We start from the raw sequence: 18,677 nt of genomic DNA, 5'->3' as shown, positions 1-18,677 counted from the left end.
TTTTTGTTTTTGTTTTTCGATACAAGATTTCTCTGTGTGTAGCCCTGGCTGTCCTGGACTCCCTTTGTTGACCAGGCTGGCTTCAAACTCACAGAAATCTGCCTGCCTCTGCCTCCCAAGTGCTGGGATTAAAGGCATGCGCCACCATGCCTGGCATTATAGGTTTCTTAATTATTTTAAATGTTAGTTACATTTATTTATCATATGTGTGTTTGTATGTGTGGATACATGTACTACAGCATACCTGTGAGGTCAGAGGACAACTTGCAGGAGTAGGTTTTCCGCTTTCATCACGTGGGTCCTGCAGATTAAACTCAGGCAACCAGCCTTGGCGACAAGGGCCTTTACCCACTGAGCCATTTTGCTAGCCATAATTATAACGCTTTTCTTTCTTGTAGTACTAGGCATTGAGCCCAGGACCTTCTGCCTGCCAGGCAAGAGCTCTACCACTAAGCTACAAGTTTTGTTACCTTTAAAAACTAGTGTAAGTCATGGACCAGCAAGATGGCTCAGTGGGCAAGGGTAGCTGCCTCTACCCACAGACTGGTGCAGTGCAGGAAGAGAGCTGACCCCTGAGGATTATTCTCTGGTTTCCACATGCATGGTGGCAGCAAACAGCAACAATTCTAAAGCCATCTAACTGAGGAAGCAAAAACAGTTCAGTGGTTCTGTGAATTGTGTAGAGAAGAGGCCGTGGATTGTACAGCTGATCACTGAAAGCCTGCCTTAGGATAAATGTATGTGGAACACCTGTATTTTGTGGTAGGTGCTTTGAGGAAAACCAAACAATTTCAAGATAATGAACCTGCCTACTAGGAATATTTGGTGTGTCTTGAGGCTCTTGGGCTTACAAACTTTCAGAAGAAAGAAGCTACATTTTACATGCACAGAGTTGAGAAATACTTCTCAAACGTCAGTCACATTTTTCTTCTAGGTAAAGAAAGTCATGGCCAGTGAGATGGCTGAGGAGGCATACACAGGCTCTTGCCTTCAAGCCTTAAGACCTGAGTCTGATGCCAGGCAGTGGTGGTGCATGCCTTTAATCCCAGAGGCAGGTGGATCTCTGTGAGTTCAAGGCCTGGTCTACAAAGTGTGTCCCAGGCACCCAGGAATACACAGAGAAATCATTTCTCTTTCTCAAAAAAGAAAAGCGCTGAGTTAGATCCACATGATGGAAGGACAGAGCTGATTCTGATTTCTGCAGATTGTCCTCTGACCTCCACTTGAGGGCTGTGAAATGCACACAAATGGTAGATGGAGGATAGATAGATAGATAGATAGATAGATAGATAGATAGATAGATAGATAATTGATAGATAGTAATAAATTATAGCTAGATAGATGATAAATAGATGATGACAAATGATAGATAGATGAATGGATTGATGATCGATAGATATATAGAGAGATGATAGAAGATAGATTTTGTATGTATGTATGTATATATATGCAAATATATGGAAAGAGATTGAGAGATGATGACGACGATGATGATGATGATGATGATGATGATGATGATGATAAAGAGAGATCGGGGCTAGTCCTCCCGCATCCCAGCTCCCTCAGGCACTCTTCCTTGCCTGGGGCCCTGAAGCTTATGTTCACTGTGTGAACCTAGGTGTGCTCCAAGATGAAGCACCGTTGAGCTGCTCTCCAGCTGCCCCTCTGTGGCCCTCTTTGAGGTCACTGGTACCTGGGTCATTACTTAGTCTTGGCACATTGGCCTTATCACTTCACCCACAAGAAAGGAAGGCTGGGATGCTACAGGCAGCTTCTGGTGGGTGGGTGTGGCTTCCCAGCTGAGTAACCGCTCACCGTCTTTTGTTTCTTCTTCCTTTAGAACCTCGCTCTATGGCGGAACCAGGTAAAGAGCATCTCAACTTTAACTTATTAGTATGCGACGAGTCGTTTGAGATACACATCCATGCAAATATGTTGCAATTACTGTACATCAAGAAAAAGTGAAAACAAAAATTTCTAGAAAGATCCGAATGAACTCTAGTTGCTACTCTAGGAGGGGGAAGGATGGGGCATGTTCCAATTTGCGTATCAATTCAGTAGCTGATATGAATAAAGTTAATTTTTCATGTTTTCCTGGGGGGTCTTTTCCCTCTGGCCATTACTTCTACTCATTTCATACTCTCCTCAAAACTGGGCGTGGAATTTCTCTGATGCTAGGTCAATTCCAATCCCACAGCCTTTGTGTCTCAAACTCAATGGATAAGGCTGGGACTGTCGATAAGTGAGAACCCTTGACTAGCTTACTCAAAGTCATGGGGTTTGATCCCCAAAACCAGTCAAAACAACATAGAGAAATAATTTATAGATCAGACTCAGAAATGTATAGAGGTTAAATAAAATGTGTGTGCTGTTCCTTGATTTGGCTTTGGAGAATACTGAAATAGAAGCAATAGCCTTGATGCATGCGCCTGTAGACAAGGTAGGTTTACAAACCAGGCACCTCAGGCTGCATCTGGTGAGGAGACTGTTTGCAGTTTCATTACCAATCTCTTCTCACATCAAAGGCCTTCCAGAAGTAAGCTCGGAACAGTCCTGCCGCAGACCTGTGCTGGACTGCAGACAAGGAGGGTTCTCTCGCCTAAGGAGTAACCAGTCCTGTCTGTCACGGCCTCTCGGGGAGTTCTGCTAGAGCAGGTGTTCTCTGCCTTCCTAACGCTACAAGGCTTTAATGCAGTTCTTCACTGTAGTGACTGTCCTCCCCAACCCCCAACCATAAAACTGTTCTCCTTGCTACTTCATAACCGTAATTTTATTACTGTTATGAATCATAATATAAACATCTGATATGCGAGAAATGTGATATTCGACTCCTGTGAAAGGGTCATTAGACTCCCTGCCCCCCTAAGGGGTCATGGACACAGGTTTAGAGCCCCTGCTCTAGAGGATCTAGTTGACTTAACGCACTGGTAACAGAGATGGCAAGCTTCCCCTAACACAGCTGCTTTAGTAATGACCCTGCTCTTTTTTAATTCTCAAAAAATATCTAAGTGTACTGGTTTTAGGCTCTAGTCCTATGTGAGAATCACCAGCCCGGCCACGCACAGACTTCATACCATGTATCAGGCTGATTTGTAGGAACGACTAAAGGCAGATGCACTTGGCTCTCTCCCTGGAGTTTCTATTCTCTATCAACTAATTGCTGCCACTTAAACAAGGCATTTTCTGACAATGAATTTCTGTCCAATCAACTCTCCTACTGAGATATACACCACAGCCCTTCTGCCCAATTTTAAAGATTTACTTATTTATTTATTTATTTATTTATTTATTTATTTATTTATTTATTATGTATAGAGTGTTCTGCCTACATGTACACCTGCAGGCCAGAGAGGGCATCAGATCACATTACAGATGATTGTGAACCACCTGGGAATTGAACTCAGGACCTTTGGAAGAGCAGGTGGCACTCTTAACCACTGAGCTATCTCTCCAGCCCTTCTGCCCAATTTTAAACTTTGGCCTTTGTTTGAAATTATTTCACTGTGAAACTTCCTCAGGAAAATAACAAGAGGTGGGTTAAGAAAACGATTTCATTAGTTTTTGTTTCACATACACACTTCCTTTTCCTTTGACTCCTATTCTGTTACTGGGGTTTTTGACAAGCCTATTATTAGTTTGATTTTTTTTCACCTGTATTGACAACATAGAAACAATATGTATCATGTGTAACCACTGGTCTTGCTTCATCCTAGCTGGCAAAGGTGGTAGAGGGAGTCAGGAGTTTGAGGCAAGCCTGAGCTGCCCCTCTTGGGGATGTAGCTCAGTCGTTAGAGGGCTCCCTTACATTATCACACAACCCTCTTGTCAGTAGACTCAGCCTGTCAGCAGGGCGTGGTTGGTTTTATATCTTTGGACTCTCTCAGCCTCCTAACCAGTCAATTTGACCAAATGGCTACAAACCAATTAAGTCAGCTCCTTACACCAACTTTTGTAGCTGTGTCATTTGGTATCAGTAAGTCTCACCATTCTGTCTCCATGATTAAGTCCTTGATCTTTCCTGTCTTGCTCGAACACAGAGGAGATCTGCACATTAGTCATTGCTGAGGTGTTCTCAGAAGACTCGGGGTGCTTCACGTGCACGGCAAGCAACAAATACGGCACGGTGTCTAGCATTGCGCGGTTGGACGTGAGAGGTGAGTGCTCCCTAGTAGTGGGACTTGAGTGTGAGCCTCGGGGTCATCTTCCCTTCCTGATTCGCGTATGAACCGTAAGGATTTAAATTTGGGGCTGGAGAGATGACTCAGCTGTGAAAAACACTAGCTATTCTTCCAGAGGACCCAGGTCCAACATGCAACACTCACCAACTGTCTGTAAAACAAAAGATTTATCTGTGTTTAAAGCTCCAGGACACACAGCAAGAGGTTTTTGTTGTTGCTGTTGTTGTTGTTGTTGTTGTTTTTAAAGATTTATTTATTTATTATGTATACAATATTCTGCCTGCATATGTGTCTATACTCCAGAAGAGAGCACCAGATCTCATTATAGATGGTTGTGAGCCACCATGTGGTTGCTAGGAATTGAACTCAGGACCTCTGGAAGAGCAGCCAGTGCTCTTAACCTCTAAGCCATCTCTCCAGCCCAGCAAGAAGTATTGTACAGGAAAATACTTGTTATATGAAAGGGCCATCCTATATAGAAAACTGTTATCTTCAGTTTCTACTTCATGGAGCCAGCCGTGGTGGCACAAGCCTGTAATCCTAGCACTCAGGGAGGTAGAAGCAGGTGGACCTCTGTGAGTTCGAGGCCAGCCTGGTCTACAAAGAGAGTTCCAGGGCAGCCAGGGCTACACAGAGAAACAAACAAACAAAGAGTACTTCATGGAGCTGAAAGATAGTTTAGTAGATGCCATGCTTCCTTCACAAACTTGAGGACCGGATTCCGTTCCCCGAATCTACGTACAAAAGGCAGGCATGGTAGCCTGTGCTTGTAATCCCTGTGCTGGGGAGAAGGAGATGGAGCCCAGGAACTTACTGGCCATGAGTACCTAAAGTTGTCCTTTGGCCTTCTCATGTGTGCATGCGCGCGCACACACACACACACACATACACACACACACACACACACACACACCACAGGATGCTTAGATTTCAGAGGTAGGTGATCAGGGACTCAAGCCCACATCCCCGAATACACTAAGCACTCATTCCACTGGGCCGCATGGACTCGGATGTTCAATTCAGTTTCTCCCCCACATCCTCACCGTTCTTGGAATTGGCTGGCTTTTAGCAAGCATCTTCCTGTGTGAGTGTTTATCTGGTCTGACATTTCCTCATCTGTGGTCATGGTGACAGTCCCAGCTCAGCCCTATGGGTGACCTTCAGCTCATGATCTCTAATTGTCCTTTCAGGAAACGAAGACATGAGTGATAACGGGGCTCTTCACTCAGCCAACTCAACGGCTCACCCAGCAGTGGCAGAACAGCAGCCCTCCCCGCCCAACCCACGGCCTCCTCCTGAGGACCAGCCCCCGAAACCCAAACTTGAAGGGGTCCTGGTGAACCATAATGAGCCCCGGTCCAGCTCCAGGATTGGGCTACGGGTGCACTTCAACCTGCCCGAAGATGACCAAGAGAGTGAAGACGCATCTTCTGGGAGTGGAGTGGCCAACACCAGCCAGACTAGGCCTGATTCCTTCCCTGAGAGGTTCAATGGACAGGAAGCCAGAATCCCAGAGCCTTCCTCGCCTGTCAAAGAGCCCCCTCCCATCCTGGCCAAACCCAAACTGTAAGTCAAAGTCGAGTGAATAACTGTCAGTACCTGTTGAGTCTCATCTTTAGAAAAAGTGTGGAGATGGGCCCGCGTAGGATGGCTCGGATGGGTAAAGATAATTCCACACAAGCTTGGAAACCCAGGTTCCATGCCTGGAACCCACATGGCACAAGAAAAGCGACTCTCGCAAGCATCCTCTGACCTCCACATACACATGTATGAACACACGTGCACACACACATCCACAAACACACATATATATTAACTTTTAAAAATGGTAATAGTAGAGTCGGGTTGGGAACATAACTTAGTTGTTAGCGTGTTTGCGTAGGCTGCATGAGGTCCAGGGTTTGATCCCAGCACTGCAGTAGGTGAAGCAGAGCACATGGTAGGGAGAGGCAAGAGGATCTGAACTTCACCTTCGCATGGAATTTGAGGCCAGCCTGGGCTACATGAGACTTTGCCTCAGACCAAATCAAACCAAACCAAACAGCGATAGAGTTGAAAAACATAATTCCAAGTGAGAAAATATACATTGTCCTTGTATGTCTCTGCATCAGCCTGATCTTGTTAGAGTAACTCTTTGGTTTATTCAGAGAGTTCTTTGCTAGTACTGAGTACACAGTGTAAAACAGCATGATTTGCATGACTCTGGTGGGATGCAAGAAACCTTGGCCTTCTGACTCAGCCCGGGATCTCCACTGTCTGCAGAGCCCATGTCAGAGCCATGCCCCGCCTTCAGTGCCCCTGCAGCCATGCAGGTATAGAGCGTGACCTTAGCATGTTGTGTTTCATCCAGATCTATTGATGCTAGTGATGGTGTATATTACAGATAGCCATAGAAATTATAATTATATAAACCTTTAATGTCAGTGTACTGGCAAATTGTCATGAGCTACATAAATCATCAGAGAGGAAGGATGATTCCTCAGCTGAGGAAATGCCCCCATGAGCTCCAGCTGTAAGGCATTGTCTCAATTAGGGACCAATGGGGGAGGGCCCCGCCCACGGTGGGTGGTGCTTTCCCTGGGCTGGTGACCCTGGGTCCTATAAGAAAACAGCTGAGCAATCTATGGGGAGCAAACCAGTAAGCAGCATTCCTCCATGGTCTCTGCAACAGATCCTGTCTCTAGGTCCCTGCCCTGTTTAAGTCCCTGTCCTGTGGAAGTGTAAGCTAAATAAGCCTTTTCCTCGTAAACTTGCTTTTGGTCATGGCGTTTCACTGCCATAGAAACCCTAAGACAGTCAGCAAGCCTGCAGCAACAGGTCCTGCGTGTTGTCCTTCGGTGACGATGACGCGATGCTCACCAGGTGACATTCGCATTATTTACTTTGCTCACCACACAGTGTGCAGCCCATTGAGAGGATGAGTTTGCAAAAGAGAAAGAGTTTGTTCAGGAGGCAACCACAAGGGGAGCTGGAGGACCAGCTCCCAAAGGCACGTTCCTAGGGCGGGGCTTGGGAAGACTCACAAGCAGAGGGGTGGGAAAGGTGAACGGACCACATTCCAACTATTGTCTCTCTTCAGAGATGCTAGTGGTAGGCAACCAGAGATGAGGAGCTGGGAGCAGGTGAAATCACCTCAGGAACTGGGGGGAGGGGATGAACAAGGAGACAGAGAAAGAATGGTATTCGGTACCCCCACCCCCTCCACCCCCTACCCCTGGCTTATATATTTCTTTGATATTCCTTGCCCTTTTTCTTTTGCCTCTTTTAGTTTCCTTTTAATCGTATGTATGTTTATATTAGTATAGATATTAATATACATGCCTAATACACGTACATACACCCTCTGTGAACCCACATGCCTACAACCTTTAACTTACTAGTTAAAAAAAAAAAGATTTCATTTATTTTATGTGTATCAGTATTTGTCTGCATGTGTGTACGTACACTAGGCATAGCAGTGCCTACCTAGGCCGGAAGCAGGTGTTGGACTCCCTGGAACTGGAGTCACAGACAGGTGTGAGCCACCATGTGAGTGTTAATCGAGCCTGAGGAGGGGTAGCCAGTGCCCTTCGCTGCTGAGCCAACTCTTCAGGCCCCCATTGTTTATTTTTTAAAATTGTCACACAATAATGGTACAGTTACGGGGCACTGTGTGACATTTCAGTACAGTAAACACACTGTATAATAATCAGTCAGCATCATCCGCGAGGCCAGCGCCTCAGATGGCACTTCTTGTGGGCACTTCTCACACTAGTTTAGCCTGCCTGGTTTTCGCTGCATAAGCTTTGCATTAAAATGCAGGCTTTTCTTCCTGGTGCAGGAGTTTGTCTGTCTGTCTGTCTATCTATCTTTCTTTTTTCTTTCTTTCTTTCTTTCTTTCTTTCTTTCTTTCTTATTCCTTCAGTTAGCCATTCATATGGAAAATAGAGATAATGTTAATTTTTAAAATGCTGCAGAAAGAAGGGCTGTCATTTTTCAGCACTGTATAGTCAAAGCCATGATACTTTTTTTTTTTTTAATGATTTTTTGAGACAGAGTTTCTCATAGCCTTGGCTCTCCTAAAACTCACTCTGTAGTTCAGGCTGGCCTTGAACTCACAAAGATTCACTTACCTCTGCCTCTGGGACTAAAAACATATGCTACCACCACCCAGTCAAGATAGTTCTTTTTTTTTTTTTTTTTTTTGAAATTCACAGCTTAAATGTCTGAAGCACTTCTTCTGAATTTTATGAATATATTGATGCCCTCCAACTTGATTGACTGGGTCCCCACAAATTAGTTTAATATACAGTCAGTTTAGAAGCTACAGGCCTAAAATTAGAGACATGCCCCGAGTTGCCACCTTTCCTACCCCTCAGCCCTCCATGCCCAGGAAAAAACAAAAACAAAAACAACAACAAAAAACCAAAATTAACATTTAAAAAGGAGCAAACTTTCAGAAAAAAAAAATAGGATAAACTAGAAAGCCTATGCTTTGGGGACAAATGTGTGTGGTTTTGATGTTGTTGTTCGTTGGTTGGTTGGTTGCTACTATTTTGAGACAGGGTCTCATGTAGCCAAGGCTGGCTTTAAACTTACTATGTAGCCCAGGATGACCTGCTTCTGATTCTTCTGCCTCTCCTTCCTTCATGCTGGGATTGCAGGTGTGCACGACTACACCCAGTTTTTATGGGGAGCTGGGGATTGAACCTGGGTCTTCCTGGATGCTAAGCAAGCATTCTACCCCTCCAGACCCCAGACGAGTACATATGCGGTGCAGCAGTATGAATATGAGTCACCCAGCGTATGGTAGGGGGCTCTCAGCCCCCCAACTCTGACCCACGGGATCAGAGCCTCTGGATGGCTTGGACGTCTGTCTTGTTTTGTTTTGTTTTCTTGATATAGGGTTTCTTTTTCAGTACTGGCTGTCCTGGACTTACTATGTAGAACAGGCTGACCTTAAACTCATAGAGATCTGTCTGCCTCGGCCTCCCGAGGGCTGGGATTAGAGGTGTGCACCACTACTGCCCGGAAGAAGTCTGTCTTTTAACCAGATTCTAAGGCTGACTAAATGAGAGGAACAGCTGTCCTATATTTTAAAACCACTGTGTTTAGTTTCCTTCTTCCTGGTCCAATTGGTTCTCTGCGCACTGGTAAGGCCAGTGCACACGTACTCAGAATGAGTTGTCCTGGGCTGCAGCGATGATTTATCAGTTAAGAGCACTGTCTGAACTTCCGGAGGTCCTGAGTTCAATTCCCAGCAACCACATGGTGGCTCACAACCATCTGTAATGTGACCTGATGCAGATATAGCACTCATATACATAAAATAAATAAATAAATCTTTAAAAAAAAATGAGTTATCCTGATCAGCCCAGGGAACGGTTAACAACTGACAGGGGGGTGAGAGAGACCTAATAGCCTTTACAAACCTCTCCTACATGGTTTTAGGCTACTGAGCAAAGGCCACTGAGTGGGTTGCTGGGTCCGGGTGCATGCATACCAGCTGTCCTTCAGAGCCAGGGAGAGCTGGTTCTGGCACACAGTATCCAAAATTGTTGCTAAAGCCACCTTCAAACTTGATACCCAGGCTTGTATTTTGACTGTCTAATACTTTATAATCTCAAAGATTTTAAATCCACAGGATATGTTGCCAGTACACTTATAATCGGGGGGACTGAGGCATGGGGACTGAGGCATGGGGACTGAGGCATGGGGACTGAGAGTTCCAGGTTAGCTGGGGACTCATAGGGGACCCTGTCTCAAAAAAAGTAAAAAGTTAAACTGGGCGTGGTGGCACATGCCTTTAATTCCAGCGCTTGGGAGGCAGAGGCAGATGGATCGCTGTGAGGTCAAGGCCAGCCTGGCCTACGAAGTGAGTCCAGGACAGCCAAGGCTACACAGAGAAGCCCCATCTCGAAAAACAACAACAATCCAAAAAAAAAAAAAAGGAAAGAAAATTAACCGAAGGTCTAGGGATGTAGCTCAATGGCAGAGCATCTACTTAACATTTGTAAAATGCTGGATTTGACCCCCCAATACCTCAAAAAGATGTAAGATTTTAAAGAAGTTTCTGGTTCAACATGGTGAATGTTGACTTCTTGTTTGTTTGTTTGTTTGTTTGTTTGAGACAGGGTTTCTCTGTGTAGCCAGACCAGGCTGGCCACAAACTCAGAGATCCACCTGCTTCTGCCTCCCTGAGTGCTGGGATTAAAAATGTGCACCACCTTGTGTCCCGGCCCAAGGGGTCTTCAACGGGTACCTGTGGAGGGGGCGGGCGAGTGGGGGGACAAGAGACATGAAGAAATGAGGGCAAGTCTAGATTCTGATCAAGCCCCGTTTATTGAAAATTTTCATAGGGTTTTTATAGGCGGGGGGGGGGGGGGGTTGGGAGGATGGGTATTTGTGTAAGTGAGGGTTGCTATGGATACCTAACTGTGAGATGCTCCAGCAGGTGTCTACCTTTATGGCTTCTATAACCACAGAAGGGGGAGAAATTCCAGAGAGAGAGAGAGAAGTTATAAAAGATCTGGTTAGTCAGGAACAAGTTCCCAGAACTGCTGCTCATGGGCAGCTGGCCTTTAATCTGATTTTACCAGTAGTCTTACTGGAAAAGCTAGTTTATACCCAGAAAGGAGTATGAGCTAGGGGGTCTTAGAATGACCGTCCCCCAAAACCTCACTGGGCAAGTATTGAGTTTCTATTTCAAAATGCTTTTTTTTTTTTTTTTTTTTTTTTTGAGACAGGGTTTCTCTGTGTAGCCTTGGCTGTCCTGGACTTGTTTTGTAGACCAGGCTGGCCTCGAACTCACAGCGATCCGCCTGCCTCTGCCTCCCAAGTGCTGGGATTAAAGGCGTGCGCCACCACGCCCGGCTTCAAAATGCTTTTGTGTTTTGGGTTTTTGGTGTGTGTGTGTGTGTGTGTCTGAGAGAGAGAGAGACAGAGAGAGACAGAGACAGAGAGACAGAGACAGAGAAAAGGGGGAAGGAGGGGGAGAGAGAGTTTGTGTGGGCATGCACGCATGAGTGCCATGACACACGTGTGGAGGTCAAGGGACACTCGTGGGTTCCAGGGATTGCCCTCTGCTCATCAGGCTTCACCAGCTGAGCCATTTCACTGTCCCTTCGCTTTCTTCACTTTCCTAATGATTCTAAAGCACGAGACATGTTTTTGTTTTAATAGAGCTCGGGCTCATCAGCTCACCCTCACTGTGCCAGAAGCAGCACCCAGTTACAAGGAATGAGAGAGCCCAGTGGTCTTGAAATGTCACCGTCTCCTATGTGTTTCTCCTTCAGGCCACTCTTTCATGAGTAAACCCTCCTCAGCACCACAGTTTTGCAGTCTCGATGCCTTCCTGCACATATGATCTTAAGACATTTTCCTTGCATCTTACCCAGTAGGAATAAGTCATTATCTGGGCATGGCGGCACACGTCTTTAATCCCAGCATCTGGGAGGTAGAGGCAGGAGGATCTCTGTGAGTTCAAGGCCAGCCTGGTCTATGAAGTGAGTCCAGGACAGCCAAGGATACACAGAGAAACCCTGTCTCAAAGCACGCCCTCCCCCCAAAAAAGAATAATTCATTTGTGAAGAGGAACAAGCAGGCTGTAAGAAGACAGTCCTGTGGCACCTCTGTGCCTTGGGCTCCTACAGAGACACCTCTCCTACACTATCTTCCTTCTTTCTTTTCCCTCCCCTTTTATTTTTTTTTACAGCCCAGGTTCTTTATTTCGTTTTGTACATTAGTCCATGAATTTGTATACAACGGGCTCCAGCAGCTCAGGCTCCTTCCCATTAGTCCTCACGAAGTGAGCTTCTCTGGGTGGTGCAGGCTGGCGCTTCAGCTGAACCCTGGTGCCCTTCTCCTTGGCTGCTGCTTCTGCTGGTCCTTCTCCTTCACGCACTTCAGGACGATATCCCTGCTCTTAGAGCACTTGATGTGCTCGATGTGCACATTGATGCTTTTGGCGAGAATCTTGCCCTTAACCTGCTTGTTCACAATGATGCCCACAGTGTGCTGGGTGACGTTGTAGACTCTTCCGGTTTTGCCGTGATAACACTTATAGGGCATTCCTCTTTGAACAGTACCCATTCCCTTAATGTCTCACCCTTCTTGTAGATTTGCATGTACGTGGCCAAAGAAACGACTCCATGCTTCCTAAAAGGCCTGGAGAATACATAGCGAGTTCCCCTCTTCTTTCCCTTTGTGTTTGTCATTTTAGCGAGTTACTAGAATATGGCTGCTGCAGCCCTTCTCTCTCTTTTTAAATGCCTTGTGTGTGTGTGTGTGTATGTGTGTGTGTGTGTGTGTGTGTGTGCCAGAGTGTTATGTACATGTGTGTGCAGGTGCCCTTGGAGGCCAGAAGTGGGCATTGGATCCCACGGAACTGGAATTACAAGCAGGTGTGAGCCTTGATGTGGGTGCTGGGAACTGACCCTGTATCCTCTGCAAGAGCAGCCGCGCTTCCGCGCTTCTACGCTTTTTTTTTCTCATGCTGTGTGTGCACATGATGTATGTTGTGTGGTATCCGTGCCTGTGGTGTATGCATATGTATGTGTGGGTTCCAATGCTTGCTCCCTTGAGACATAATCTTTCACTCAACTTGGACGTTGACAGGCAGCCGGAAATCCCCATGATCTTGCTGCCCTCTTCCTCAGTGCCAGGTTTATAGGTGTGTGCTGCCATACCTCACCATCTTTGCACAGAGGTGTTAAGGATTTGAACTCATGTCTTCAAACTTGTACATCAAGTGATTTTTTTTCCTTTTTTTTTTTTTTTTTGAGACAGGGTTTCTCTGTGTAGCCTTGAGTGTCTTGGACTCCCTTTGTAGACCATGCTGACCTCAAACACACAGAGATCCACCTGCCTCAGCCTGCCCAGGTGCTGGGACTACAGACAGGAGCCACTGCGCCTGGCTCTCCTTTTTCTTTTTAGGAACAAGAAAAGTCAAAGTGTATTAGGATACTTTGTGTGTGTGTGTGTGTGTGTGTGTGTGTGTGTGTGTGTGTGTGTGTGTGTTACATGGCCTGGACTAGCATGAAACTTGATACATAGCTGAGGCAAGCCTTGTACTCCCAAGCCCCCTCCCTCCAGCACTCAAAGATGGCCCACCACTGTGATAATTATAATGCTAATGAAAGGTTTAAAACAAGGCTGCTTTGAATGAACAGGAACATAGGGTCGTCTTATCCACAGAGCCTAGAAACACTGGGACATACGACTCTCCTTCCCTAAGGTAGTTTTTAGTGGCAGGCTGAGAGCGTAGCCTAGTGGTAGAGCACGTGCTTAGCATGTGCCAAGCGCTAGGTCCCATCCCTATCACACGTGGAGTAGGAGATATTCTCCTAGAGGATCCATGCTTACAGTAACTCACAGCCATGTGTGTCGAGATGCCTTCTGTCAAAGTTGAGATAGACTGGAGGCCATCTGGACTTTAAACAGTATCCACAAGAGTAACACTGTCTCCATTGCTTTCTTTTTCTTTTTTTCTTTTCTTTTTGGTTTTTCCAGATAGGGTTTCTCTGTATAGCCTTGGCTGTCCTGGATTCCCTTTGTAGACCAGGCTGGCCTCGAACTCATGAAGCTCTGCCTACCTCTGCCGATCAAGCGCTGGGATTAAAGGCGTGCGTCACCACCACTCAGCTTCTTTAATTTTTCTATTTGTAAACTTCACTGTTGTACAACTGAAGTGTCATAGCACAAAGAATAGAACATTTGCCGGTCCCTTGGGAAGAGAGAAAGACAAATCCACAGCTCACTGACAGTCATTAGGTGATGTCTTGCCACTTCTGTCCTCTGTGTCTCTTTGTTTCTTTGTCTTTCTGTCTCTGTCACTTCCTCTGTGCCCTCCTCCCCCCTGCCTCCCCGACTCAAGCCCTCCATCCCCACCCCCACGTGACTCATCTAAAACAGCCATCTGTAGCCCAGGCTAGCCACAAACTCACTGTGTAGCTGAGGACAGCCTTGAATGTCTCATCCCTGTGCCGCCACCTCTGGAGTGCCCTGATACCTGGTTTATTCAGTGTTGTGCACTGAACCCGGGGTACCACACATGCTAGGTAAGCACTCTCCCAACTGAGCTACACCCCCAGGCCGGTCTGTAGGTTTTCTGAGGAGTGAGGCTGACAGTGACGCGTTCTTCCTCTCGCCCTGCTCTGTTTTCCCTGCAGCGACTCCACTCAGTTACGACAGCTTCATAACCAGGTGTTACTGGAACAGCAGCAACTGCAAAATACATCTCCTTCGTCCCCGACGGAGTCGTCTTTCAACATGAGCGTCTTGAACTCGGTTCCCCCAGCAGGGACCATTTCCAGCAAGCAGGTGAAGGGCCCTGCATCACAGACATTCACCTTGGCCAGGCCGAAGCATTTCTTCCCCACTTCAAGCGTTTCTACGGCAACCGCGTCCCCATCCAGCTCCCCGGTGTTCACCCTCAGTAATACTCCTCAAACAATTCAGAGGACAGTCAGCAAAGAAAGCCTCTTACCGTCTCACCCCGCTGCCCAAAGCCGATCTCCAGGCGGCCTCTCCATGCAAAATGAGCCGGCTCCTCCAGGCCCCGCAGAGCCGGCGCTGCCGCCGCCACCACCAGTCTCAAATCCCACCCCCAGTGGAAACCAGTTTCAGCCTCACTGTGTCTCCCCAACTCCTGTCTCTCCTACCGGCCGGATTCAGAACCCAGTGGCTTTCCTCAGCTCTGTTCTTCCTTCTCTCCCATCCGTTCCACCCACTAATGCCATGGGGCTGCCTAAAAGCGCACCATCCGTGTAAGTGTCTTGAATGATTTGGAGATGCCAGTTAAGAGGGGCAAGTGCACAGAGTAGCTTGGTCTGGGCGGAGACTCTTAGATAATCTTATCAAATAGATACAAAATGGATATTGAACGCCTCAGGACAAGGGGTATGATTTTTTTTCTTCTTTTTTCTTTTTGGTTTTTTGAGACAGGGGTTTTTTTATGTAGCCTTGGCTGTCCTAGACTCACTTTGTAGACCAGACTGGCCTCCAATTCACAGCGATCCGCCTGCCTCTGCCTCCCTGGTGCTGGCATTAAAGGCGTACGCCACCACGCCAGGTCCAGGGCATGATTTTTGTTTTTGTTGATTTTTGGGTTTTGAGACAGAATTTTTTCCTGTAGTCCCTTGGAAACCAGGCTAGCCTTGAACCCAGAGATCTGCCTACCACTAGAGTGCTGGGATTAAAGGCTTGTGCCACCATGCCTGGCAATTTAAAATATGCAGTTCGTTTGGCAGAGCACTTGCCTAGCTTGGGTGAAACACCTTATAAGCTGGATGTGGTTTGCACACCTATAATTCTAACACTGAGAGCCAAAGGCAGGAGGATCAGAAGTTCAAACTCATCATTGACTACATTGCTAGTTCAAGGCCAGCCAGGGCTACATGAAGTCTTATCTCAAATGATAAAATGAAGTAATAAAACAAAAATGCCTCTACACACAGTGTTTAATCTGCTGACCTGTGGACCCTCTAGGTGGGCTCTTTTAAAATTGAAGCAATTTAAAAATTGGTTCTCTAAATATCACAAGGTATCATCTTACTAGCATTGTAGGGTTTAAATTAGCCACGTGCTAAGTAAGTTCTGCCTTAGAACCCCATTATATCCCTTTTTTAGAGTGTTCAGCTAAAAGGACGATTGTTTTCCTTAGTAAATGAAGAATGCCTCTAGGAAAATGCTGACTGAAAGCCATGTTGAAGTAGATGATCCTCCACACACTGAGGGTTCCTATGACACTGACTAGTCATTTCATAGGTGTGGGGAATTTATTTTACAGACCGCCCCAGGGTCTGATGAAGAGAACCGCAAAGGCTCCTCACACAGTGAGTGACGACTACATCCGAGAGGCTAAGAACTCTGTGATTCTAGACTTGGGGAAGAAAGTGAATTTCAGTGACGTCAGATCACACCAGCAGGTAAGGCTGTTGGATGGAATTTTGCTTTAAGGATATAACTCTCTTTATCTTTGGGTACTGAGGTCATCTGCCCTCACAAGGTCAATCACAGCACTGATGGCAGAGCATGGACTAAGCCAGCTAGGCAACTTGTTGACAGAGAACGCTGGCTCTAAACCACCTCATCAGCTAACTCAGGTTATTTGTTTATAGGTGTTTGCCTACGACAGACTATCAGGTGGTGCCCGTTACCCTTGTTCCAAGACTCTCAATACATGCCAAGTTCCTCAGATGCAATATCTTTGGATGCATGTCTATGTTAAAACTTAATTAACAGAAGACATGGTGAGGGCTCAGGCTGTAGCTCAGTGGTAGAACGCAGCTGTGAGGCCAAGAGTTCAAACCCCAGTACAAGAAAGAAAGTGGAGGGGGAAGGGAGACAGGGAAGATGGTGGGGGGTGGAGAGTATGGGGTGGGGCATAGAGAAACGATAGAGTCCCTGCCTATCATGTATGAGCCTTGGTTTGAGTTCCTGGGATGTAGGCACTAACAGGATGGGATGTAGGGATGAGCAGGTGGGATGTAAGGATGAGCAGGTGGGATGTAGGGATGAGCAGGTGGGATGTAAGGATGAGCAGGTGGGATGTAGAGATGAGCAGGTGGGATGTAGGGATAAGCAGGTGGGATGTAGGGATGAGCAGGTGGGATGTAGGGATGAGCAGGTGGGATGTAGGGATGAGCAGGTGGGATGTAGGGATGAGCAGGTGGGATGTAGGGATGAGCAGGTGGGATGTAGGGACGAGCAGGTGGGATGTAGGGACGAGCAGGTGGGATGTAGGGACGAGCAGGTGGGATGTAGGGATGAGCAGGTGGGATGTAGGGACGAGCAGGTGGGATGTAGGGATGAGCAGGTGGGATGTAGGGATGAGCAGGTGGGATGTAGGGATGAGCAGGTGAGATGTAGGGATGAGCAGGTGGGATGTAGGGATGAGCTGGTGGGATGTAGGGATGAGCAGGTGGGATGTAGGGATGAGCAGGTGGGATGTAGAGATGAGCAGGTGGGATGTAGAGATGAGCAGGTGGGATGTAGAGATGAGCAGGTGAGATGTAGGGATGAGCAGGTGGGATGTAGGGATGAGCAGGTGGGATGTAGGGATGAGCAGGTGGGATGTAGGGATGAGCAGGTGGGATGTAGGGATGAGCAGGTGGGATGTAGGGATGAGCAGGTGGGATGTAGAGATGAGCAGGTGGGATGTAGAGATGAGCAGGTGAGATGTAGGGATGAGCAGGTGGGATGTAGGGATGAGCAGGTGGGATGTAGGGATGAGCAGGTGGGATGTAGGGATGAGCAGGTGGGATGTAGGGATGAGCAGGTGGGATGTAGGGATGAGAAGGTGGGATGTAGGGATGAGCAGGTGGGATGTAGGGATGAGAAGGTGGGATGTAGGGATGAGCAGGTGGGATGTAGGGATGAGCAGGTGGGATGTAGGGATGAGCAGGTGGGATGTAGAGATGAGCAGGTGGGATGTAGAGATGAGCAGGTGGGATGTAGAGATGAGCAGGTGGGATGTAGAGATGAGCAGGTGAGATGTAGGGATGAGCAGGTGGGATGTAGGGATGAGAAGGTGGGATGTAGGGATGAGCAGGTGGGATGTAGGGATGAGAAGGTGGGATGTAGGGATGAGCAGGTGGGATGTAGGGATGAGCAGGTGAGATGTAGGGATGAGCAGGTGGGATGTAGGGATGAGCAGGTGGGATGTAGGGATGAGCAGGTGGGATGTAGGGATGAGCAGGTGGGATGTAGGGATGAGCAGGTGGGATGTAGGGATGAGCAGGTGGGATGTAGGGATGAGAAGGTGGGATGTAGGGATGAGCAGGTGGGATGTAGGGATGAGCAGGTGGGATGTAGGGATGAGCAGTGGGATGTAGGGATGAGCAGGTGGGATGTAGGGATGAGCAGGTGGGATGTAGGGATGAGAAGGTGAGATGTAGGGATGGGCAGGTGGGATGTACGGACAAGCAGGTAGGATGTAGGGACGAGCAGGTGGGATGTAGGGATGAGCAGGTGGGATGTAGGGATGAGAAGGTGGGATGTAAGGATGAGCAGGTGAGATGTAGGGATGAGCAGGTGGGATGTAGGGATGAGCAGGTGGGATGTAAGGATGAGCAGGTGAGATGTAGGGATGAGCAGGTGGGATGTAGGGATGAGCAGGTGGGATGTAGGGATGAGCAGGTGGGATGTAGGGATGAGCAGGTGGGATGTAGGGATGAGCAGGTGGGATGTAGGGATGAGCAGGTGGGATGTAGGGATGAGCAGGTGGGATGTAGGGATGAGCAGGTGAGATGTAGGAATGAGCAGGTGGGATGTAGGGATGAGCAGGTGGGATGTAGGGATGAGCAGGTGGGATGTAGGGATGAGCAGGTGGGATGTAGAGATGAGCAGGTGGGATGTAGAGATGAGCAGGTGAGATGTAGGGATGAGCAGGTGGGATGTAGGGATGAGAAGGTGGGATGTAGGGATGAGCAGGTGGGATGTAGGGATGAGAAGGTGGGATGTAGGGATGAGCAGGTGGGATGTAGGGATGAGCAGGTGGGATGTAGGGATGAGCAGGTG

General features: G+C 47.4%; 1 protein-coding gene and 1 pseudogene across 2 annotated transcripts in view; one reads left to right on the top strand and one right to left on the bottom strand.

Moving 5' to 3' along the window:
* The window catches only part of MYPN (myopalladin), an 87,710-nt gene that overhangs the window by 47,640 nt on the left and 21,393 nt on the right, over positions 1–18,677 (top strand). The window contains exons 8-12 of the mRNA XM_084751925.1: positions 1,841–1,864; positions 4,038–4,154; positions 5,369–5,744; positions 14,327–14,923; positions 15,946–16,084. Of these exons, the coding sequence (XP_084608051.1) occupies positions 1,841–1,864; positions 4,038–4,154; positions 5,369–5,744; positions 14,327–14,923; positions 15,946–16,084 (1,253 nt within the window). The remainder of the gene's footprint in view (positions 1–1,840; positions 1,865–4,037; positions 4,155–5,368; positions 5,745–14,326; positions 14,924–15,945; positions 16,085–18,677) is intronic.
* LOC311580407 (large ribosomal subunit protein eL21-like) lies at positions 11,899–12,381 on the bottom strand (annotated as a pseudogene). The gene has a single exon. The product of its transcript is annotated as a large ribosomal subunit protein eL21-like (transcript).

This window comes from Acomys minous, assembly GCF_964271855.1.
Source record: "Acomys minous genome assembly, chromosome: 13".
In the NCBI taxonomy this organism is placed as follows: domain Eukaryota; kingdom Metazoa; phylum Chordata; class Mammalia; order Rodentia; family Muridae; genus Acomys; species Acomys minous.
Note: the sequence above shows the minus strand (reverse complement) of the source record. Positions and strands in the feature narration are given on the sequence as shown.